The sequence below is a fragment of the Lithobates pipiens genome, unplaced genomic scaffold, assembly GCF_037356315.1.
Source record: "Lithobates pipiens isolate NorthernLeopardFrog02 unplaced genomic scaffold, aLitPip1_a1.2 Scaffold_8, whole genome shotgun sequence".
In the NCBI taxonomy this organism is placed as follows: Eukaryota; Metazoa; Chordata; class Amphibia; order Anura; family Ranidae; genus Lithobates; species Lithobates pipiens.
In genome coordinates, this window is record NW_027507903.1 from 104616108 (window position 1) to 104640844 (window position 24737).

At 43.5% G+C, this 24737-nt stretch overlaps 1 protein-coding gene across 1 annotated transcript in view; it reads left to right on the plus strand.

The window, feature by feature from the left end:
• Window positions 1–24450, plus strand: part of LOC143963016 (uncharacterized) — an 82568-nt gene extending 58118 nt beyond the window's left edge. The window contains exons 14-20 of the mRNA XM_077472557.1: window positions 922–1064; window positions 2665–2789; window positions 3101–3156; window positions 13200–13336; window positions 16688–16800; window positions 17256–17363; window positions 22300–24450. Coding sequence (XP_077328683.1) covers window positions 922–1064; window positions 2665–2789; window positions 3101–3156; window positions 13200–13336; window positions 16688–16800; window positions 17256–17363; window positions 22300–22326 — 709 coding nt within the window. The 3' untranslated portion in view covers window positions 22327–24450. The remainder of the gene's footprint in view (window positions 1–921; window positions 1065–2664; window positions 2790–3100; window positions 3157–13199; window positions 13337–16687; window positions 16801–17255; window positions 17364–22299) is intronic.
• Window positions 24451–24737: the final 287 nt, after the last annotated feature.

The following is a 24737-nucleotide window of genomic DNA, read 5'->3' on the forward strand; positions in this document are numbered from 1 at the left end:
GTAGCTGATCTGACCAATCGGCATTGTGATATATTAAGATTCTGAATTGCCTTTTGGAAAAGTCAGAGAAAACTGCAGAAGCATGGCTTTTCACCCAATGGGGTTCACTTTGCACGGAAAGTTAAACTTTGCAATGGAATTGGTCCCAGAGCCTAGTGAATTTGGTGACGTTTTACTTTGCAAAGAATACCCAGTTGTACGCTTGCACAGGATGATGGAAGTCAGCAGAACTTCACTTCTTTTCACTAAGCTTTGGGGCATATTCCCTTTCAAAGTGGACAGCCTATTTGCCTTTAGTAAATCAACCCCTATAAGCTGGCAAGCAGAAGGTAAGACCAAGAAAACTCAGCAGCCTACAGCGATGGCTGCAGATTTGGCACTCTCACTGAGATGGGCAGAACCCAAGACCATTTCTTTGGTCTGTTATCACTTTCCTTGCGGTCACTTCACAATGAACCTGGGATACACTGTGCTAGCCAATTCTTGAGTAGATTTCGTTTTGATCTCATCATCAAATTAAGTCTAAAGCTGACCATACATGGATTGAAATTGGCAGGTTCAGCAGGGACTACGGATCAACTGCTCACAAACGGGCTTGCTGGAAAACTTTGGTATGATCAGCGCGACAGCCAATAGGTTGCAGAGCTAATTAATGTATTCTGACCAAATGCAATGACAAAGCAGGAAGGATTCCCACATCCACTCCCAATGTGTGGATGGGAAATCTGTCCCGTCTTTTTTGTTCAGCCCGCTGGCTAAACAAGAAAAAACAATCCATGTTTAGCTTGTAAAAGACTGGTTTACACAGTCAGGCATTAACATTACTTTCTTTACCAACTTTTACACATAGTTACATTTTTCTTTAATCTCAGATTATGATACTGTGCTTGTCCACTTCATTTATTATGTCTTTTCTTCTAGGAATGTTGATGTATCGGCAGCTACAGTAATTCAATATGTGCGTAACTTCACAGTAAATGTGGACAGTGCACAAGTCATAAAATCTCTTGAAAAGAACTCAAGTTTAACAAGCCTAATCCGTATAGCCAGCCTGAATGTGAATAGTAAGTACCTGATATAACAGAAGCCTCATTAAGGCCGCGTACACACGCGGGGACTGTTCGCCCAACTTTGTCCGTCAAACAGTTTCAGCAAACAGTCCGCTCAAAATTAGCATGGACGGACATGGCCACACACGACGAACGAACAGTTTGCTGAAACCGTGCACGATGACGTGAACGGCACGTACGACGGGACGAAAAATACGACGTCCTATACACTGCATTATGACTTTCGGCGTGTAAATCCTTTCTGAGCATGCGCGGAACTTAGTTTGACGAACAAGCCTACACACGAGGGGACTGTTCGCTGAAACAAAGTTTCAGCGGACAGTTTTTCGGAATTTCCGAAAAACCTTGTTCAGCGGACTGTTCGCTGAAACTGTCCGCTGAAAGCCCACACACGGGCGGACTGTCCGCCGAAACACTGTTCAGCGGACAAAGTTGGCCGAACAGTCCCCGCGTGTGTACGCGGCCTAACAGAACTTCTCAAAAACTGTTTGCCTAATTCAATCACCTGCTTTAAAAACATCGCACCAACCCTTTTTTTGTATAAGCAGAGACACGTGCTTTCCATTCCTAGACACACCACTTTTTTTTTCTGACCTAAACCAAGAGGTGCTCAGATCATTTTTTTAAATTTTAGGGTTTTGGATAAAATCACATTTTAACAATATTGGATTGGGAAAATAAAATATGTTTTCACGAAAATTATATTTTTTTTCCAGGGTGTGGTAGCACCACAACACATGCACAGGAACTTTTAGATATTCTAACCTGGGAAAGATGATACATTTTTATTTATTTTTTATTAAAAAATGACCCAGGAGATGTTAAAGAATTTTTATTATGCTGCTATCAGCAGATGGTTAAGAAGATTTACCAAGAAAATAATATAATCTTTCCCAGTGTATCCCAGCAGCAGCACCGCAAAACATTAAGAATTCCAATGCCAAAGCAAAGAAAGTCTATGATAAAAAAGGAAATGAAATGCAGTGTGTGTGTGTGTATGTATATATATATATATATATATATATATATATATATATATATATATATATATATATATATATATATATATATATATATATATATATATATATATATATATGAAGTAATGAAGGTGCTTTTAAGGTATCATCAAGAACTTGAAGATAAGGACCAGGGAGGGAGGACATGGACTGTATTTAGTGCCAAGCCCCAATGGTGTAGACAAAGGATCTTGCCAGGGCAAACTCTGGGTTCAGCAAAAAAGATATTTGTAAAAATGATGCACCTGGACCTCCCAATGTCTGTTGGTGACAATCTCAGCTAGGTAACTTTATTGCACACACAAGACATGTTATCTGTCAGTATTCACTTCATTCATAGATATACATTTCTATGATTTTTGCTAGCATCGCCTGTATCGCGGAACAGCTTGAATGAGTATGTTAGACGCTATGCTACTTCACTGAACTTTTGATACGTGTGTATGATCCTACCTTAACTTTTTTGGATGCTAAAGAAACCCTAAAAGCAATTACTATATAATCCACAAATACCGGATCCTCTTAGATGGAATATAAAATAGTAAAAACAAAATACCATTGTTTTCTTCTTTCAGATGTAATGAGCACTTTGCAAGTATTTCCATTTGCCCCAAGATTCACCAATATATTGTACACTTCCGAATTAAGTGACAGAAACAGTCAAAGATTCAAGCAACTAGAGCAAAATGTTGTAAACGCGGTAAGTGTTAATCAAATTAATCCTAGTTCTAACAACAGTTTCAATCAATAGGCACATGATCACTTTTCTTATTTTGACCAAACATATTTTTACATATTCTGTGCTCTAATACAAATTGGTTTAAAGTGTTTTTTTAACTCTTTCAGTACGCCTTTTAAAGGTTAATGTCATTAAGCATTGTTCGTAACATCTGCCATTTTTTATCTGTGGTTTTATCATTTAATTTTTTAATGAAAATGTGAATTGTAGGTTATTTCAGGATTATAATAGCAACATTCTAAATGTATGCTTTTTCTTTTTTTTATCTTCAGCTCAGCAGCATTCTTACAAATTTCAATTTGGGTCAGATAGTGGTGGCTTCATTTGTGTGAGTATCAACTAAGTGCTTTAAGGGCAGTCTATAGATTACAGAGAGAACTGAGTGCTGGGCTGGTGGGCTTTGCAAACAGGGAACACAAGAGGGTGCTAGACTATGTGTAGTAATACAAAACCTTTTACCACTTCAGCCCCGGACCATTTTGCTGGTCAAACACCAGACCACTTTTTGCGATTCAGCACTGTGTCGATTTAACTGACAATTGCGCGGTCATGCCACGTGGCTCCCAAACAAAATTGGCGTCCTTTTTTCCTACAAATAGAGCTTTTCTTTTGGTGGTATTTGATCACCCCTGCGGTTTTTATTTTTTGCGCTATAAACAAAAATAGAGCGACAATTTTGAAAAAAACACATTATTTTTTACTTTTTGTTGTAATAAATATCCCGCAAAAATATATAAAAAAACATTTTTTTCCCTCAGTTTAGGCCAATACGTATTCTTCTACATATTTTTGGTAAAAAAATCGCAATAAGCGATTATTGATTGATTTGAGCAAAAGTTATAGTGTTTACAAAATAGGGGATAGTTTTATGGCATTTTTATTAATAATTTTTTTTTTTTACTAGTAATGGCGGCGATCAGCGATTTTTATTGTGACTGCGACATTATGGCAGACACATTGGACATTTTTGACACATTTTTGGGACCATTGTCATTTATACAGCAATCACTGCTATATAAATGCAATGATTCCTGTGTAAATGACACTGGCAGTGTAGGGGTTAAGTGTTCCTAGGGGTGTGTTACGAAACTGTGGGGAGGCTGGGCTTTCATTTAGTGAACACTGATCTCTGCTCCAATCACATGGAGCAGAGATCAGCATCACTAGTTGCTAGGCAGAATGGGGAAATGCTGTTTACAATGGCATTTCTCCGTTCAGCTGCCCCGTGAGATGCCCGAGGCGATCGAGTCCACGGGACCCGCGACCGGACTCACGGGGGTCCTAACTGGCATGCGAGTGCGCCGCCAGCGGCGCGCTCGTGATGGCAGGGCTGCATTAAAGATTGGACGTACCTGTACGCCAATATGCCTGCCCGTGCCATTCTGCCGATGTACATCGGCGTGCGCCGGGTGGGAATCGGTTAATGAATAAAAAGACAAGTGGCAACTCACATAAATATATGTGAATACTAGGGATGAGCCGAACACCCCCGGTTCGGTTCGCACCAGAACTTTCGAACGGACCCCAAATTCGTACGAACGTTAGAACCCCATTGAAGTCTATGGGACTCGAACGTTCGAAATTAAAAGTGCTAATTTTAACGGCTAATATGCAAGATACTGTCCTAAAAAGGGTTTGGGGACCTGGCTCCTGCCCCAGGGGACATGGGTCAATGCCTAAAATGTTTTTAAAAATGGCCGTTTTGGCGGGAGCACTGATTTTAATGACGATTAAAGTGAAAAAAAAAAGTGAAATATTCCTTCAAATATGGTGCCTGGGGGGTGTCTGTAGTATGCCTGTGAAGTGCCACGTGTTTCCCGTGTTTAGAACAGTCCCTGCACAAAATGACATTGAACGGAAATAACACCATTTAAAACTGCTTGCGGTTTTAATGTTATATCTGGTTCCTGCAATATGGTTGAAAATCATTGAGAAAAATGGCATGGGTAGCCCTCCCTGCCCATTACCAGCCTATTTGGGTCTTGTACGCATATTAAGGGGAACCCTGTACCCATATTTAAAAAAGGAAATGCGTGTGGCCCCCAGGCCCTATATACTCAGAACAGCAGTATACAGGCGGTGCAAACAAGACAGGGACTGTGTAGGTTTGTTGTGTTAAGTTGAATCTGTTTGTAATTTTCAACTGGTACATTTTTAAAGTGTAGCTCCAGTCAAAAAAACTTTTTTTAAGCTTTTTGGAAAACATAGGGAAGGGTTATCACCCCTGTATAATTTGTTTTGTCGTCCATCTTTTTTCATCTCACTTGCTGTTGTCTCCTTCCGTTTGCAAGTAGGAGATGTTTGTAAGTTGGATGTTTGAAAGTAGGGGCCTGCCCTATATGCTCTGCAGAAATGGCGGAACAAGGTGTTGGTTTTGCCACAACATTGTAAGCCCTCAAAGTGACTCTTGGTGGGCGCTGGAGCGCCCTGCTGTGAACGATTATATCAAGAATTGTAATTACATGCCATTGTTGAACAGTGGTAGAAAAATTGACCTTTGGTGGTTGTGGTGCTGGTGCCACAACACTATAAGTCCTCACCGTTACTCTGGGTGGGCACAGGAAGGGGCCCTCCTGTGAAATATTATATCAAGAATTGTAATTACATGTCCCTGTTAAACAGGGTCAGAAAAATTTGGCCTTAGGCACTGCTGCTGGTGCCACCACACTGCAACCTCTCCCATATACTCTAGTTTTATTGCAGGAATTAGCCCTGCTGCAAAGCATTGCATCAAAAATTGTAATTAAACGCCCCTGTTAAACAGGGGCAGAAAAATTGGACTTATGGCATCACCCAGAACCAGAAATGTTCTTCCAACATATCAGCGGGGGAGGAAGAGGATAGACAATCAACATAACAGGACAGTCACTCAGCATCAGCATAGGCAGTCTTGAAGGGATGTGATATTTCAAAACAAATTATTCTGTTACATCAGCTTCAGGTGCTTGGTAGCTGTGGGTGATCCAAGACTGATTCATCTTGATGAAGGTCAGTCGATCAACTGATTCGGTGGACAGGCGCACCCTGTGATCGGTAACAAAGCCACCAGCAGCACTGAAGGTGCGTTCCGAAAGAACGCTGGATGCAGGACAGGCCAGTAGCTCAATTGCATACTGTGCAAGCTCTGGCCAGTGATCCATCCTCAAGACCCAGTAAGCCAGAGGATTTTCGGTGGGAAAGGTGTCCAAGTCTGACCTTGCCCCTAGGTATTCCTGCACCATGTAAATCAGACGCTGGCGATGGGTGCTGGAACCGATCATACCTTGGGGCTGCGGACTAAAAAATTGTCTGAAAGCATCAGTCAGACAGCCACCTTCTCCACCGCTCCTTCTGACCGATGCCTCAGCAACACGTTGTCCAGGACCAGGAGTTTGTAACCTCCCAGTCTCTGGGAACGCGTTCCACAGACCTTTCTGCAAGGCCTCCCGGAGATGTCTCATCCTCTGCTCCCTCTGCGATGGCAAGATAAGGTCGGCAACCTTACCCTTGTACCGTGGATCAAGGAGAGTGGCCAGCCAGTAATGGTCCCTCTCCTTGATCCGAAGAATACGAGGATCCTTCCGCAAGCTTTGCAGGATCAGGGAGGCCATGCAGCGTAGGTTAGCTGAGGCATTCGGTCCGGAGTCCTCTGGGTCACTAAGGACAACATGATCCGCAGCTACCTCCTCCCAGCCACGTACAAGTCCACGTGTTTCTTGGGACTGTAAATCATCCCTACAAGACTGCTGCTGCTGCTGCTGATGCTGAGTGCCAGCCTCCACCTCCATGCTGACACAATCATCCTCCTCCTCCTCTTCCTCCTCCTCATCCTCTTCCTGTGTGATGGGTGGCACAGCAGGAACACTGTCTGGATAAAGGGGGCCTTGAGAGGCAAGGAAGTCCTCCTCTTCCTGCCTCTGTTCTGCCTCAAGTGCCCTGTCCATTATTCCATGCAGCGTATGCTCCAAGAGGTGGACAAGAGGTACAGTGTCACTGATGCATGCACTGTCACTGCTCACCATCCTTGTGGCCTCCTCAAACGGTGACAGGACAGTGCATGCATCCCTGATCATGCCCCACTGGCGTGGTGAGAAAAAACCGAGCTCCCCTGACCCTGTCCTGGTGCCGTAATCGCACAGGTACTCATTGATGGCCCTCTGCTGCGTGTGCAGCCGCTGCAGCATGGCCAACGTTGAGTTCCATCTGGTGGGCATGTCACATATAAGGCGGTTCTTGGGCAGGTTCAACTCCTTTTGGAGCTCAGCCAGCCGAGCACAGGCATTAAATGATCGGCGGAAATGCACACAGACTTTCCTGGCCTGCTTCAGGACATCCTGTAAGCCGGGGTACCTGCCCAAGAACCGCTGCACCACCAGGTTAAGGACGTGAGCTACACAGGGCACATGGGTCAGTTGTCCCTGTCGGAGGGCGGAGAGGAGGTTGGTGCCATTGTCACAAACCACCATTCCTGGCTTAAGCTGGCGTGGCATCAACCACCTCTCCGCCTGCCCCTGCAGAGCTGACAAAACATCCGCCCCAGTGTGGCTCCTGTCCCCCAAACAAACCAGCGCAAGCACGGCATGGCATAGTTTTGCCTGCGTATTTGCGTAGCCCCTGGAACGCCTACGAAGCACCGCTGGTTCTGAGGACAGAGCACTGGAAGAGGCCATGGAGGAAGAAGAAGAGGAGGGGGTGGAGGAGAGAGGTGTGTCACAACCAATAGTAGCATTTTGGAGGCGTGGTGGCGGAACAACCTCCAACACTACTGCACCTTGTCCTGCATCCTTCCCAGCTGCCAGAAGAGTGACCCAATGGGCCGTGAAAGACAGGTAACGTCCCTGTCCATGCCTGCTGGACCATGAGTCAGCGGTAATATGCACCTTACCGCTGACCGCCCTGCCCAGCGAGGCAAGGACATTGCCTTCCACATGCCGGTAGAGAGCCGGAATCGCCTTCCGTGAGAAAAAGTGGCGTTTGGGGACCTGCCACTGAGAAACCGCACATTGTACAAACTCACGGAAGGGGGCCGAGTCTACCAACTGAAAAGGCAGCAGTTGAAGTGCTAGCAATTTAGCCAAGCTAGCATTCAACCGCTGGGCATGTGGATGGCTGGGAGTGAACTTCTTTCGCTGGTCCAGCAGCTGGGGCAGGGACATTTGCCTGCTATAATCGGACGTGGGTGTACCGCTAGCAGAGTTCCCGGAAGCACTTGGCTGTGACACACCTAATTCTACACCTTCATTCCTCTCAGAGCAGGTTTCAGAGAGGACTGAAGGTCTAGTGGGGTTGGAGATGCCAGCTGATGAGGAGCAAGGAGAGGTCCGCTTTGTTCTTTGGTGTGGGTCTTTGAGGTACGCTTGCCAACGAGCTGCATGGCAGGTCAACATATGTCTGGTCAAGCATGTGGTGCCCAAGCGGCTGATGTTTTGGCCACGCGAGCTACGCTTGAGACATATGTTGCAAATAGCAGCGGTGCGATCTGATGCACTCGTCTCAAAAAAGGCCCACACCAAAGAACTTTTAGAATAACGCGCAGAGGCAGCGCCCTGCACAGGCGGAGCTCTGCGGTGTGATTCAGTCGGTGTGCTGCCCCTAAGCTGGCCCCCGGAGGGCATCCTGCCTCGTTGGACATGTGCCTCCTCCTCCTCCTCCTCCTCCTCCTCTCTCCTTCCAGGCACCCACGTGGAGTCAGTGCCCTCATCATCCCCTCCCTCTTCATCGCTGTAGCAAACCTGGCAGTATGCTGCAGCTTGTGGAACATGACTGCCAGATTGCTGTCCTTCTTGAGCATCCCCTCTCTCTGCGCTCACACTACTGCCTTCCTCTAGCTGAGTGTCATCATCAGTGCCCACAAAACACTGGGCATCCTCCTGGAGCATGTACCCAACACTGTGCTCAAAGAGTTCAGGAGACTCCTCAGGAGGACGTGGTGGGTCTAGGGAAGGAGTCACTGATGATGACATTGAGAGGAGGGAAGACGATGTGTTGGCAGCTGCTTTGCTAGTACCCTGAGACTGGGTGAGAGAGGATGAGGAGGATGAAGAGGGCTTGGTCATCCACTCTTCCAAGTCGTTGGCTTGTTGCGGCTCAACATGTCCAGCTTCCGAAAAGAAGGACAAGCGTGTCCCATGGCCACGTGCTGATGACAATGCACCGCGTCCACGACCAGCACTGTTGTCTCTAGACACAGAGCCTGCTTGCCCTCTTTTATCGGCTCGCGCCTGTCTGCCTCTCCTTGCTGGCCTTCCAGACATGGTAATGGCCTGAAGGGAGTTGGGTAAAAAAGCAGTTGGGTAGTGTATATTGTGCTAGAGGCACACAACACCCACTAACTCCTGCAGATGCCTTTATTATAGAACACCAGAGATAAAGGGGTATATACAGATGTATACTGTGCTGTGCTGGAGGCACACACAACTTCCAATAACTCCTGCAGATGGCAAGTGGTCTCAAATAGAGAAGAGCTATGTAGGTGGATATAGCGGTATGTACGGGGTACAGAGCACGCAGACAGCACGCACAAGCTCCTAACACTACTGACTGCAAGCTCTATTATAAAAGATAGATCATTAGCTATATAGGTGAGGTGAATATAGCGGTGTATACTGCGGTCAGGGCACGCAGACAACAACCACTACACAACAGCACGATCGAAAATCGTCCGAAAACGATCGGTGTGTACTGTGTTGAAGGTACACAGAACACCCACTAACTCCTGCAGATGCCTTTATTATAGAACACCAGAGATAAAGGGGTATATACAGATGTATACTGTGCTGTGCTGGAGGCACACACAACTTCCAATAACTCCTGCAGATGGCAAGTGATATAGGTACACAGAACACTCACTGCTTCAGACGCTAACACACTACACAAGGCCGCCACGCTGGCGGCCTTATATAGTTTGGGGCGTGCACTACACAGCCTGAGCTATGATTGGCCACAGGCATCCTGCCTGTGGCCAATCATGGCTCTCCTCGCTGCTGGCGCTGCGATTGGCCAAGCATGCGGGGTCACAGTGCATGCTTGGCCAATCATGAGCCAGCAATGCACTGCGCCATCGCAGTGCATTGTGGGCCGTGAGCGCCACACGAATTTGGCGCGAACGGACCAAAATGTTCGGACTTCGCTGAACGGACGAACAGCCGATGTTCGAGTCGAACGTATGTTCGAACTTGAACACGAAGCTCATCCCTAGTGAATACCAGCTCTTGTCATCAAAATTCATGGAATTGGCTGCTCTGCATCCCCAGGGTATCCCTCATCCCAGGTCAGGAAGCTGAACCACTGTCGAAGAAATGCATACCCCTCCTGTGCAGTCCACAGGCATATGACGCCACTTCTGTTCCAGCACTGTGGTCCACAGAGACCCACACTTCCCGGTTCCTGTTGCTTCCTGTTTTCTTAACCTGATCTGAAGCCAAGATACAGCTTCCTGACCTGGAATGAGGGCTCAAAGCAGCCAATTCTGTGAATTTAAACATTCTATTTAATCTACAGCTATTTAATTCTCTCTCTTTACCTTTTCTTCTCTTTGAATTACTTTGGATAAACTTTAATTGATTGTATTGTAAGAATCTTACCTTCCAATTAAGAGAGGCCAGTCATGTAAAACTGTTCACTCATATCCACATTACTATATATAGGATCCCAAACTGTACTTTAGTACAGTGTTTCTCAGCCTTTTTCCATTCAAGGCACGCTTTAAAGTTCTGATCAATTTTGAGGCACCTCATTCTAAAATGTAAAAAACTAAACATATAGTTTTACATAACGCAACTTCCCCACAGGTAGGACCCTCAACATTAGAGGTGATTTATACTTCCAAAGCAAACATACCTTTGCACACTGCTACTGACTAGTATTCCAATGTTTTTCTTCTTTCTCAGTTTCTGACAGGGGAGGGGTGTGGCAAACAGGGATGGTGTGCAAGCGCCCGATGTCTTCCTTATTAACCAATGACATTATTGGTTGTTAACCCCTTCATGCCGATGTAACACAAATATGTAGCCCCATTGCACTGAGCATTTTGCCATGGGGCCACATATTTGTGCTCCTCCCTTTATGCTGGCAGTGCGTTACACTGCCCGCTCTCAGCACAGAGACCAGGGTCTCACCATGAACCGCAGGCCCTGTACTAACGATCGGGACCCAGAACGTCCGATTCCAGGTCACTTGTTTGCCGTGATAGCTTCTGATTGGTGATCAGTCACTGTGAAGCCTGCCCAGTGTTTTTCTTTTCTGTGAATGGAGGAGATAGATATATTTTATCTTTCTCCATCCTTGCACAGTAAAAAACTGTGTGTGTAAAAAAAAAAAAAAAAAAATTGATAATAATAAAAAAAATACTTAGATCAAGGTTTGATCTAGGTCAGTGCCAGGGTTAGTGTTTGGGTCAGGGTCAGTCATTTTTTTGGAGCAGACAGAATTTTTTTTCTTAATTGGTATCGGTGTCAGTTTCAGCATTTTTTAGGTAGGATAAAAAAATGTGCACTATTGTTTCTGGGCTTTAATATGGGTACATGTAACACCTAACATACACATATGTGGTATCGCTGGGATTGTCAGGTGCATGAGAATTTATTTTGGGTTGTTCTTTGGTAGTAGGTTATGGTGGTACCAAAAATATACAGCTACATTTAAAAAAAAAAAATGTTTTTCTATTTTGTGCCAGTTTTCCTTTTAATAATAAAAAAAGCAAGAGATATCCATTTCCATTTACCACCAAATGAAAGCCCAATTTGTCTTGAAAAAAAAAAACAAGGTATAATTCACCTGGATGTACAAAGTAGTTGTGACAATATATATACCGTATATACTCGAGTATAAGCCGAGATTTTCAGCCTCTTTTTTGAGGCTGAAAGTGCCCCCTCGGCTTATACTCGAGTCACCGCTGTCTGACTGCTCGATCAGCGTATCGAGCAGACAGACGGCGGACATTAAAATTCAAAAGCCGCGCCTCCTTCTCCGCCTCCGCCTGTGATAGGCGGAACACTGAATTTCCCAGCAGTCAGTGTTCCGCCTATCACGGACATCCGTTCATTCTCATACTACGGACGAGTATGAGAGGATGTCCGTGATAGGCGGAACACAGGCTGCTGGGAAATTCAGTGTTCCGCCTATCACAGGCGGAGGACGGAGGCGCGGCTTTTGAATTGTAGAATGGCCGCCGAGAAGAGCGGCGATCCATCGGCACGACACGGGACGGAGGAGGCACGGGACAGAGGAGGCACGGGACAGTGGAGGCACGGGACAGTGGAGGCACGGGACAGAGGAGGCACGGGACAGTGGAGGCACGGGACAGTGGAGGCACGGGACAGAGGAGGCACGGGACAGAGGAGGCTCGGGACGACGGCGGCTCGGGACGGAGGCTTGGGACACAGGTAGGCTGGACACACACACAAGGCTGCACGGACACACACACACACACACACACACACACACACACACACACGGATGGATGGATACACACACACACACAGGGATGGATGGATGGATGAATACACACACACACACACACACACACACACACACAGGGATGGATGGATGGATGGATACACACACACACACACACACAGGGATGGATGGATGGATGAATACACACACACACACACACACACACACACACACAGGGATGGATGGATGGATGGATACACACACAGGGATGGATGGACGGACACACACACAGGGATGGATGGATGGATGGACACACACACAGGGATGGATGGACGGACACACACACAGGGATGGACGGACACACAGGGATGGACAGCCATGTCTCACCCTCGGCTTATACACGAGTCAATAAGTTTTCCAGTTTTTTGGGGGTAAATTGGGGGCCTCGGCTTATATTCGGGTCGGCCTATACTCGAGTATATACGGTAAGTTTTTACTAATACATGTCAAAGTCACAAAATTGGGCTGAGGCATTTAGATTTGTATTACCCTTAGGCGCGAAGGGGTTAAGACAGTGGCTGCTGGAAGGTTGTAATTGCACACAATGAAAGCCTGCGACTTTGTATAACTAAAAGGCCGGCTTCATCCACCCACTGGCTTGTATACAATTTTTGGGCAATTTTTAGGTATTTTGCCATGGCACCCCTGAAGAAACCTTAAGGCGCTCTGGCTGAAAAAGGCTGCTTTAGTATATCTACTCTGGTACTAGCTGTTCTTGTTTTGGAATACTTAACTTCCAGTTTTCATACAACTACCCAAATTTTCAAGTCTGGTAAAGCTAAGATCCTGTCCAAATATGGTCCGTTATGGGTAGACTAGGGGAGATCAGTAGCAGTTTTATGTGTCCCTTTTTTCGTGTAAAAGGTCAGTATTTGTGTCGTGTAGAAGCTGGATTTCCTAGCCAAACTAATTTGTATTATGTTCTCTCATATACAGGTCAGGATCAGTAATTAGTAATGTAGAACTGACATTTCCTCAAGGTGCCACAACATCTACCGCAGTGGCTCAACAGATTGTGAATAACCAAAACATTCTGCAGAACTACAATCTGACTTTGGATCCTCAATCAATTTGTAAGTGCCTGAATACCATTCTGTGTCACTACTTGATAGTTGATACAATATGTCTAACACCAAAACTAAGCAGGGGTTGATGAAAAAGCCTATCAGATTATTTTGCTGTCTGTACCCCCTTTAGGGACATTTTTTACTTTAGGTATGTATGGGTCTACCTGACGTGGCTGGCTTTGATGTATGAAAATTAAGTCAAGGCAACTGCAATAATTTTACTTGCAGTTATTATTCAATTATTTCTAGTCCAATCTGTATCGTTTGATCTCTCTGATTTCAAGAAAATGGCGGCTGACAGACTCCCTGTTGCATAAATTTAAATTAAATGGGTAAAAGATGGCTACAAGCTCTGTTCTACACTTATAAAAAACTGCTCAGGTGCATTTCGCCCCTTTCAGGGCTTAACTATCTAATTAATTTGGTTTATTTATTAAGGTAGTACAGAGAGCACTGGAAATATTCAAAATATATATAAAAAAAATCAGAATTCAGTTTTTGTGATCAGGTTTCTTGCAAATCATTTATTAATGGCTTATGTTACTGCACTTTGTCAATAACCTTTTTTTTTTTTTTTTTTTTATAATGCCACTGGTGTAAAGCTGGCCATACACTGAGTGAATTTTATCTGCTTCCTAATGAACTGTAAAAAAATAAAACAATGAGTGGCCCTACTGGCTCCACTCCACGGAAATCACTTCTATTGATATACTGAAGAAGCCAGGCATTAAATTGACAGTTGAACAGCCCCTTCATCCAATCAGATGCAAGCACTGCCTGGGTATAAAAATGACCTTCAAAATTTGCTCTGACATCAGCTATTGACTAAATTGCTAAACAGATAATAGGTAACCTGGATACGATTTTCAGCAAAAAGATAAAAAAAGCTTGAGGTGAATGCCCTGAATTATTGTTATATTCTTTGTCCCGTAGAATCCTCTAAATTGTTCCAACTGGGGCAAAATGTGCCTTTACATAGACTCTTGCACACATAATTAGTTACATGGTACTTTATTTACACAGTTTCCAGGAGAAGTATACTAATGCCTCGTGCACACGATCAAACAACCCGGTGGAAAAGTCCGGCGGACTCAAGTCCGCCGGACAATCCCGCCGTGTGTGGGCTCCAGTGGACTTTTTTTTTACCCAAAAGTCCTGCAGACTAAAAGTATTTTTGCACTCCAATCTGCCGGACTCGCATTTCGGCGGACAATCCGGCCGTGTGTGTGCCAGTCCGCCGTACTTTTGAAATGAACGGACTTTTCCCACCCGGAGAAAAGTCCGCTCATTTTGAGCGCGTCTCCAGGTAGCCGGGGCCAGTGAAGGAGGCGTCGTAGGCCCCGTCACCTGGTATGGACTTAAAGGGGAATCCCTACGCCGAAAAATCAGCGTGGGGGCCCCCCCAGGTCCATATCAGACCCTTATCCGAGCACGCTACCTGGCCGGCCAGGAAAGGGGGTGGGGACGAGTGAGCGCCCCCCGAGCCGTACCAGGCTGCGTGCCCATAACATGGGGGGGTGCCTTGGGGAAGGGGGGGCTCGCTCGTCCCCACCCCCTTTCCTGGCCGGCCGGGTAGCATGCTCGGATAAGGGTCTGATATGGACCTGGGGGGACCCCCACGCCGATTTTTTTTTTTTTTTTTTTTGGCGTAGGGATCCCCCTTTAAGTCCATACCAGGTGACGGGGCCAGCGACGCATCCTTCGCTGGCCCCGGGATACATGGAGACGCGCTCAAAATGAGCGGACTTTCCTCCGCGTGTGTGGGCGAGTCTGTTCATTTCAAAAGTATGGCGGATAGTGCGGCGGACTTAGTATGCCATATTAGTCCGCTGAAAAAGTGCCGTAGCTCGTTCGGAAAGTCCGGCGGACAGTCCGGTGGAAAGTCCGCCAGACTAAGTCCGCCGGATAGTCTGCTACGTGTGTACGCGGCATTACTTGCATGGTTTTAGTTGGTCACATTTCACTGGACTTGTTCTATAATGTTAAAAGTGTTTCATTCTGGCAGCTACTTTGGTAGCTTAATTCAATCACCATGGAATATGTCAAAACAGATGACGATTGCCGGGATGGCAGATGTAAATATTAATGAAAACACCTTGTTCTATTACAATATACAGTCACGGAGGTTGATTTACTAAAAAATGGAGAATACAAAATCTGGTGTAGCTCTGCATAGAAACCAATCAGCTTTCAGGTATTTTTTTTTCTTATTTTTTTTTTTGTGCTGAAGTTAGGAGCTGATTCACTGCCATGCACAGCCCATCAACATCAAACTGGAACAACCATCTCTAAATGAAAGTGGCAGTCATAAACATCTGTCACCCATATATATTGCTGTTTTAAAATCTCTACCCCAGTGATTTGACACTTATGCCTTGTACACACGGTCGGACATTCTGACAACAAAATCTGACATTTTTTCAGACAGATTTTGTCCGAAACTGGTGTTGCATACACACGGTCGGACAAAGCTGTCGGAAAATCCGATAGTTCATAACGTGATGACGTTAGTCCTTTATGACGGGACTACGTTGAGGCTATTAGCCAATAGCTTTGGTCTCGTAATTTGATCTGCGCATGCGTGGCACATTGTCCGATCAGAATACTCTACAAACGTTCCGAAAGTCAGATCAGATTTTTTTGTCGGAAAATTTGAGATCCTGCTCTCCTTTTTTGTTCTGTCAGAATTTCCACGGAAAAAGTCCGATAGAGCCCACACACGATCGTTTTTTCCGACAATATAATCCGATCGGACCTTTTCCGTCCGAATTTCTGACCGTGTGTACAAGGCATTACAGCCATGTAACATGAACAATCATTATCCAGTGTGTTCTAGACTTCATGGCACCATGCGAAAAAAAAAATGGTGAGACACATGCACTCCATTCGTTAGTACTCCGTGCAAAAAACATGCAGCGGCTCCCAGATACTCAGATACTTATTATTATATAATCCACAGATAAATGGGATGAAGCACAGATCTTCTTGCTCCTTCTTTATTTAATTTTTCATGTCATATAGAAGGAGATCTCCATCTTTTTTTCAGAGCTGTGCTCCATCCTTACTGTATGTGTATATGTATGTATGTTTGTATGTGTGTGTATGTGTGTATATATAGATATAGATATGCAGAGATATAGATAGATATATCTATATCTATTTGTCACTAAGTTATTTGTTAAGTGAAGATGTGATCTGAAACCATTGGTGATGTGGAGAAAATGGAAGTTGGTATAATAAGGGGCATTAACAATGCTGATCACCTTAAAAAAAATAATAAATCCTACAGTGGGGAATGTTTAATGACTACTCAATTAATAATTTTGGTATGATCTTTTTTTCCTTTTAATATTTCAGATATGGCTGGTGCAACATTTCCCCCTACTGAGAGTTCTTTCCCCGGCTATGCCGTAGCCATCATTGTTATGTGTATCTTGGCCATCTTGTGCATCCCTGTGTGTATAATCCTGGTGAGTGCCATTCTAGTTAATAAAGGAGAAGAGAACCTGAGACATGCTGATGTTCTATTATATATACAGAGCCAACCAAATATTCATGAAGTGATATGATCTTTAGTAGTAGTTGCACCGTCTTATATTCATGGTGTAACCATTCATGTTTTGGTTATGGAGATAAGCAGGGATGCATGCTGCAGGCATTTTCAATACTAGCTTATATGGGAACCCAATCACTGAAATCTCATATAAAAGGTAACCTGTTAAAGCAATTTCAAACGTAATTTTCAATGTGTTTAAATCTGCAGCTTTTATTAAAATAATATATTTTATTTAAAAAAAAATAGCAATTGTTTATTACAGAGCGCAAGCTAAATGTCCTTTAGTCTGGGTTTACTTGTACTTTAATAATAAACAATGGTCCAAATCAGTGGATTTTGTGTAATTAATTTACTCTTTCCCATTTCTAGTCTTTGAAAACAGATATGTGTCCAAAGCTCCGCCGTGCTTTCACTCTCAAGCCACCATATCAACACATGCAAGGAGTGAGCGTTATTCCTGGCTTGACAAGCTATAGGGTAAGTAAATATTTTACCTCTTAAATCTAAACCTTACCTTAGAGCAATGTTTGTAAGTCCTCAAGTACCCCCAACAGGTCATGTTTTCATGCTCTCCATTATTTGGCATAAGTGATTTGATCAGTTTCACTGCCTTAGTTATTACCACAGTTGTTTTCATTTGAGGGAAATCCTGAAAACATGACCTGTTGGGGCTACCTGAGGACTGGAGTTGAGAAACATTGCTCTAGAGGACTTTTATTAGAGCTCCACTGCTTTGGCAGTGCTGTACTGCTCTCCATTGGCCTCTCCTCTTGGTTTTCACTGTTCAAGCAATTTCCTTGTCCCAACGTGCATTACCTTTTATTAGTAGTGACATTTAATTGGACGTTCTTTATTAATCAAGACCTTTTGCCACTCATCCAAGTAGGTTCCCTGGGTCTAGTGAGTGTCAGAAACATAACCCAGCATTTATGTGCAACGTTAAATAAAAGCATATTTCGTACATCTATCCAATGCATGCACATTTCTCTGCTTTTAATGTGTTTAAAAGCACTGCAAGTACAGAAAAATACCTGTTGCTCTAAACATTGATTTTAAGTGAACTCCCAAAATCCTGTTTGGGCAGACAACACAAGGCTTTTGCTACACAGAAACCAGAGTTGTCAGCCCTCTGCAAATTGTCCCGTTCCAATTTATATGCACACTATAAGGGGGATTTACTAAAACTGGTGCACTTCTAATCTGGTACATCTGTGCATGGTAGACAATCCGCTTCTAACTTCAGGTTGTTCAATTACGTTTTGGCAATAAAACCTGTAAGCTGATTGGTTTCTATGCAGAACTGCACCAGATTTTGCACCCTCCAGCTTTAGAAAATCAACCCCATTGATTCATGTTCCAGGAAAACAATGATGCTGACTTGTCTCAGAAACGCATTGTGTGTAAGAAAAGGGCTCTTGGTAGAAGTAGCCCTGGGAGCTTGTATATATTAGTTGGAACTATGGTTCCAGAAGTTGCCTCTACAAGTCTACTGTCACGGGGAACAATAAAACTAAAAATTGTATTAAATACTTACCTTAATTTTCCGTTCCTGATGCCAATCCATGGAATTATACAGGCATACCTCACTTTTAAGTACACACTGGGGTTTATGTACTAAAGTTGGAAAGTGCAATATCAAGCTCACTTCTGCACAGAAACCAATGAGCTTCTAACCTCAGCTTGTTCAATTAAGCTTTGGTAATAAAACCTGGAAGCTCATTGGTTTCTATGCAGAAGTGAGACTAATTTTCACTTTCCAACTTTAGTAAATAAAGCCCATTGTGTACTTAAAAGTGGGGGTATGCCTGTACTAGTGATAGGCTCTGCCTCTCTTCTACTCCCTCAGGACCAGGGAAAAGCATAAATTAAAGGCCTAGTTAGGCCCCACCCCATTCTTTGTAATTAGCTACACGCAAGGGTGGGTCCATATGCTGCCATGGATTGGCGTCAGGAAAGGAAAATTACGGTAAGTATTTCTATGATAGAATTTTCCGTTTTCCTGGTATGCCAACATGGTAGCATACTAGTGATAAATAACTAGCTGACAGGGTGGGTTCTACTTGTCGAAATAATTTTTAATTAGAATGGGACAGAAGCTTCCCCCGCAGTCCAGTAATGGCAAGACACCCAGATCTACTCCATAACGTTTGAATGGGTATCCTGGGGCGACCATGATACTTCCCTGCAGATGAATTCTATGGACGCCTTTGAATAGCCAGCCCATGAGACCAAAACCGCTCTGAGAGAGTATGTATCCACTGCTGAAGGAGGTTCATGACCCCTCGCCCTATATGCATGACCAAGCCTACTAGAGTCCAGGAGGTAGCCTCTTTTCCCTGATGAATTCCAGCTGGAAAGATAAAAGGCTTATTACATGATCTGTAAACGGCAATTGCGGATAGAAACTTCTTTCAAGTTCTGGACACATCCAATTTAAGTGACCCTCCTGAGTGATCCTGTCTCAGGAGGTCTGTCCTTAACTGTCTGTGATGGAGGTCTGTCCTTAACCTTGATACAAGATGATCTACCGGACACAAGTCTACTCCTTCTGGAAAGAAAACAATATCTTTTTCTGAAGCTCCCCGAGCTTAAATCTCAGACATCCTTCTGCTTGAAGATCTTGTGATAGATACTGCCTAGTAGGCAATGTCACAAACTGAACACTGTTCTGTTGGAGCAAACGGTCGAACTGATGTGAAATCCAGTAACACCGATAGATTCCACTAAGAAGGATCCTCTTTCGTTGTGGTGGAAACCTCCTGACTGTCTTCAAAAGTTTTGCAAATGAAAGGATTTCCAGCACATTTAAGCCTTGTTATTGCAAACATAGTCGACACTTGCAATGTCAGGAAATATAGGCTAAGGCTCATGTCTAATCTGGTTTACAAGAAGTCCAGAACAGCTGTCACCGGAGGTGCAGTAGTATCAATATCTCGCCCTGGTGAGAAATAACACAAACTTGTTCCAGATTTTGGCATAGATGTTGTTAGTAAAGTGCCTTCTCACACTCCACAAGGTAGAGATCCTACTGGAGCAGGCTAGGTTCTCAAACTTCCCCTATCAGTGATCCTGTTTGCAGCCACAGCCTGCGTATGTGCAAAAGGGAATTGGCTTCTGTCTCATGAGATGAATGGCCATGAAAAACTCAAGGCCCTCATTGTCAAAATGGAGGAATGAATATGACTTCCTTGTTCACTCGCGACAGCCTCAAGAGGAATCTCATTACGAGAAATGAGAAAATCAAGGCATTTTTCCCCTCTTCCTTGGGGTGCAGAACTGATTCAGACATTCTCCTAAGTTTGCAATTGCTGTGAGAAGCAGTGTAGCCTGTCTGTGATTCCACATGATGGTCTCCTACCTTTTGAATTTAAAGTTCTTCTTCATAAATGGTGACTGACTCATGGTTTGAGGACAAATAGGATGGCCAGCTGAAAAAAATAAGGACAGCTGAAAAGAAAAATTGCAGAGAGCATAAGGTTTAGAGATGAAAGAGAAAAATATACATTGGTAACAAAAAAATTAAAAAGTGTTCCCTTTTTTTTTTTTTTTAAACAAAAGTCTAAGCGAAATTATTGCCCATACGTATACATACGAATATGTGCATGCACACATATATAGAAACACAGTTTTTTTTTTTTTTTTTTTTATGGCCATACCTGAAACAAACAGCAGGGGGCATCGAAAGAAAGCTCGCCTGTCCCAGGAAGCAGAGTGAAGAATGATCCAGAGCCAGGAAAAGTATACTCTACCTGACCAAACCCCCAGGACTGTTTGAGTCCCTTTAATTATTCATGGAGATTTATAGATCTACCCTGTGACTCTGACCCTCATTATTAACAAGAGGGCAGCTTTTCCCAAAAGAAAAATGGTGGTCGGTACTCCCGCCAGCTAGTGTGCATGTGCAGACCGGCGCAGCCCGATGATGTAATCAAGAGCACCTCCAGCATAGAGAAAAGAGTACAGACATACTTCACTTTTGAGTACACAATGGGGTTTATTTACTAAAGCTGGAGAGGGCAAAATCAGGCTCATTTCTGCATAGAAACCAATGAGCTTCCAGGTTTTTACCAAAGCTTAATTGAACAAGCGGAGGTTAGAAGCTCATTGGTTTCTATGCAGAAGTGAGCACCTTCCAGCTTTAGTAAATAAACCCCATTGTGTTCTTTAAAAGTGGGGTATGCCTGTACAGCACAAGATAAACAAGCAAAAGGGCAAACATAATCAAAAAAATGGAGCCAAAGAAGGCACAGAAAAGGAAAAGATCAAGGCAAAAAAAAGGCAAACCTACAGGAAGACAGAAAAGAAAAACAAAAAGGATAGGCAGCCCTGTGAGATACAAGGGACCAAAGGAGTGAAATGAATGAACTAGCTGCCCCCCCCCAAGCCCCATCCCACAGACACTTACTGGTAGATTTAGTTCCTAAAGAGGAAACCGGACCCCATCAAGACCCACAGAAGGGATTCCCAGGCTGTTTAGCGCAATTTAGCAGCCCAAGCGCTGGGCCTTCGAACTGGGAGAGGCTCAACCCTGCCGGATGCTGCGCGGAGGCAGAGGTGTGGACATAGTACTGCTTACTCTTTACTGGTGCGTGGAAGTATGAGGGGAAAAAAATAAGAATGGGGTGGGGCCTAACTAGGCCTTTAATTTATACTATTCACTGGTCCCGAGGGAGTGGAAGAGGGGCGGAGCCTATAACTAGTATGTTGCCATGTTGGCATCAAGGAAAAGGTATTTTTTATTACAGGAAGAAGGTAAAAAAAGAATTATGGGACATGTTCTAAAGAGGAAGAAAAGGGTTGGAGTTAAATATGGTTAAGGCCTGGACATACACGTTAATAAAAATGGACATTTAAAGGCAAATGGGTTGTTCACTTTGCAGGGAAATTTTCACTTTGCGTAGGAAAAATGAATGATGTGAAGCTCTGTTGATTTCTATCATCCAAACATGTGCAAGCAAAAGTACTGTTTGATTTCCTTGGTCATGATTGAGTACTTTTTGCAATTTGAATTTTTTTTTTATCACATTCACTAAGCTCTGGGAAAAATCCCCATGCGAAGTGCAACTTTGTGACCAGCCTCTTTCACTTTAAATCAACCCCCATCTGTCATCCACAGACAATGCCATTTTAAAGCGGAGTTCCCCCTTGGAAAAAATTATTAAAAGTCAGCAGCTACAAAAACTACAGCTGCTGACTTTTAATATAAAGACACCTGTTCACGGAGCCCATGATGTCCTCACCCGAAGCCTCTGGGTGCAGGCACCAACAGCCTTGCGGCCTCACAGCCTGTTTCCTACTGCGCATGTGCGACTCGCACTTCATGATCTGAATGGTCCCTACCGCTAAGAAATGCTTGTTAAATAACAAATTATTAGTTTGAATTTACTTAATTTTATCTCATTTTTTTCTCCAGAGCCATTCATATGATCTATCACATTGATCACCAAGAATGGAAAATGATGCATATTTCTGAAACTTCATGTATAAATTGGAAGTTTCATACTCAGCAAGTCTGTCTTCGATAATGAATCGTACTTTGCCCCAAGAGCTGGAGTATTCATGTCTCATGATATTTTTGTTATGGAAAATTGTATCCCTATTTTAACAAATATTCAAGAGATGCTTCAAAGACTTTATGCATTTGCACCTTATTCAAAGCATACCATCACTAAGACGATCCATCTGCTTCTTTTCTAAAGATACACGGTCATTTGTTCTTCTTTATTTATCTCCGTCATTTAAAAAAAAAAAAAAAAATCCTATAGTTCAAGCACACAAAAAAAGCACAATGGTTTATTGTGGTGTTACTTTTTTTTATCTAATGCAGGTTTTGTATAATTATAATTGGTATTAAGGCTGGGTTCACACTGCTGCGGTGACGAGATCGGATGTGATTCGCACCACACTGCAGTGCAAATCACATCCGATCTCTGTGCGATGTGAGTTCAGCCATAGAGATAGTATGGCTGAATTCGCATCACATCCAGCCCAAACTCGCACAGGACCCTTTTTTGGTCCGCAGCAGAATCGGATCGCATGGGTGTTCACCCCATGCGATCCGATTCCTGTCCGAGTTTGCAGATCGCACTGCAATATGCGAACTGATCTGGGGGTGTCATTAACTTTTCACTGACACTCCCAGCAGTTCGCATAGGGCAGTGTGAACTGCCGCCGGGAGGCATGCAATGCGGGAACCCGCAGTAGATTTGCAGCGTTCCCGCATCGCAGCAGTGTGAACCCAGCCTAAGCCCTTGTACACACGGTCGGACATTCTGACAACCAAATCCGTTGGATTTTGTCTGACGGATTTTGGCCGACGGATTTTGGCCGAAACTGTTGCATACACACACGGTCGGACAAAGTTGTCGGAAAATCCGATTGTACATAACGTGATGACATTATTTCGTTACGACGGGACTACGTTCAGGCTAGTAGCCAATAGCTTTGGTCTAGGAATTTGATCTGAACATGCGTGGCACTTTGTCCGTCGGAGTAGGCTACACATGATTGGAGTATGTCCAATCGGAGCATTTTGTCAGAAAATTTTACCGGCAAGTTGGAAAAGTTGGTCTGTCGGATATTCTGACGGAAACAGTCCGATGGAGACCACACACAGTTGGAATATCCGGCAAAACGGTCCGATAGGACACATTCCGTCAGAATCTCCGACCGTGTGTACAAGGGCTAAGACTTTCTCAGCCAGTGTGATGACTACCTGGAAAAGTCAGAACACTGTTTGACTGTTGGAATGATGTTCTTTTTATGAAATGCTTTTTTACTTTTATGCTAGTTGTAACAGGACACACCCTTTTCAAAAAGTTCAACTTTCGTCTCCTTTAGACCACAGAATATTTGTTCATCTCGGTTATAAAAAAAAAGGTCAAGCACACAGAAAAAGCGCTATAATTTATTTTGGTGTTATTTTTTTTATCTTAATGCAGGATTTGAATAATTATAATTTGTATTAAGACTTTCTGAGCCTGTGTGATGACTATATGAAAAGGTCGGATCAGGTTGGAGAGTTAAAAAAACACTATTTTTAATATTTATTTTATATGTTAATTTATAAAATCGGTGGATTACAAATGATTTATAGAAAAATATAAATCCAACATGTTAGCCAATGGGAGAAGTAGACTTTGTCTCTCAAAGAACGATTTGCCATTTAGAAGTTATAGAAAAATAACTTGAAATATCTTTTGTTGGGTGTTGCAGTCAAGGCTACCAAACACACTATGGTGTTGATTTACTAAAACCAAAGTGTGCAAAATCTAGTGCAGCTGTGCATGGTAGCCAATCAGCTTCCAACTTAAGCTTCCAACTTCAGCTTGTTCAGTTAAGCTTTAACAAAAAAACCTGAAAGCTGATTGGATTCTATGTAGAGCTGCACCAGATTTTGCACGCTTTGGTTTTAGTTAATCAACGCCAATCTTTTATACTTATTTGTACCTCATTATATGTAATGTTTGTCAGTACTACATTTGTAATAAAAACTTTGTAAAAAATGTAATTTATATGCAGCAGTGACCATTGCAATAAATGTATTCTACATGCATTTAAATAATTATTGAATTATTTATTTCTTTGGTTGAACTAGATGGGCCGTGTCTTTTTTTCAAACTAACTAACTATATAGCCAGCAAAAAAAACTGAAACAAATTACACTTTTTACCATGTGTGCTAAAAACAGGCGTTTTAGTTTCATACATTTGCAAATATATATAATATGAAAGCCACTTTGCTTCGTCAAGTTCCTTAATTCTAGTGTGGTCTCTAACACTGGTCTAAAAGAGGCTCCACAGCAAAGCGGCTTCTACATATATTTGCAAACTAATGCAACACCTTTGTTTT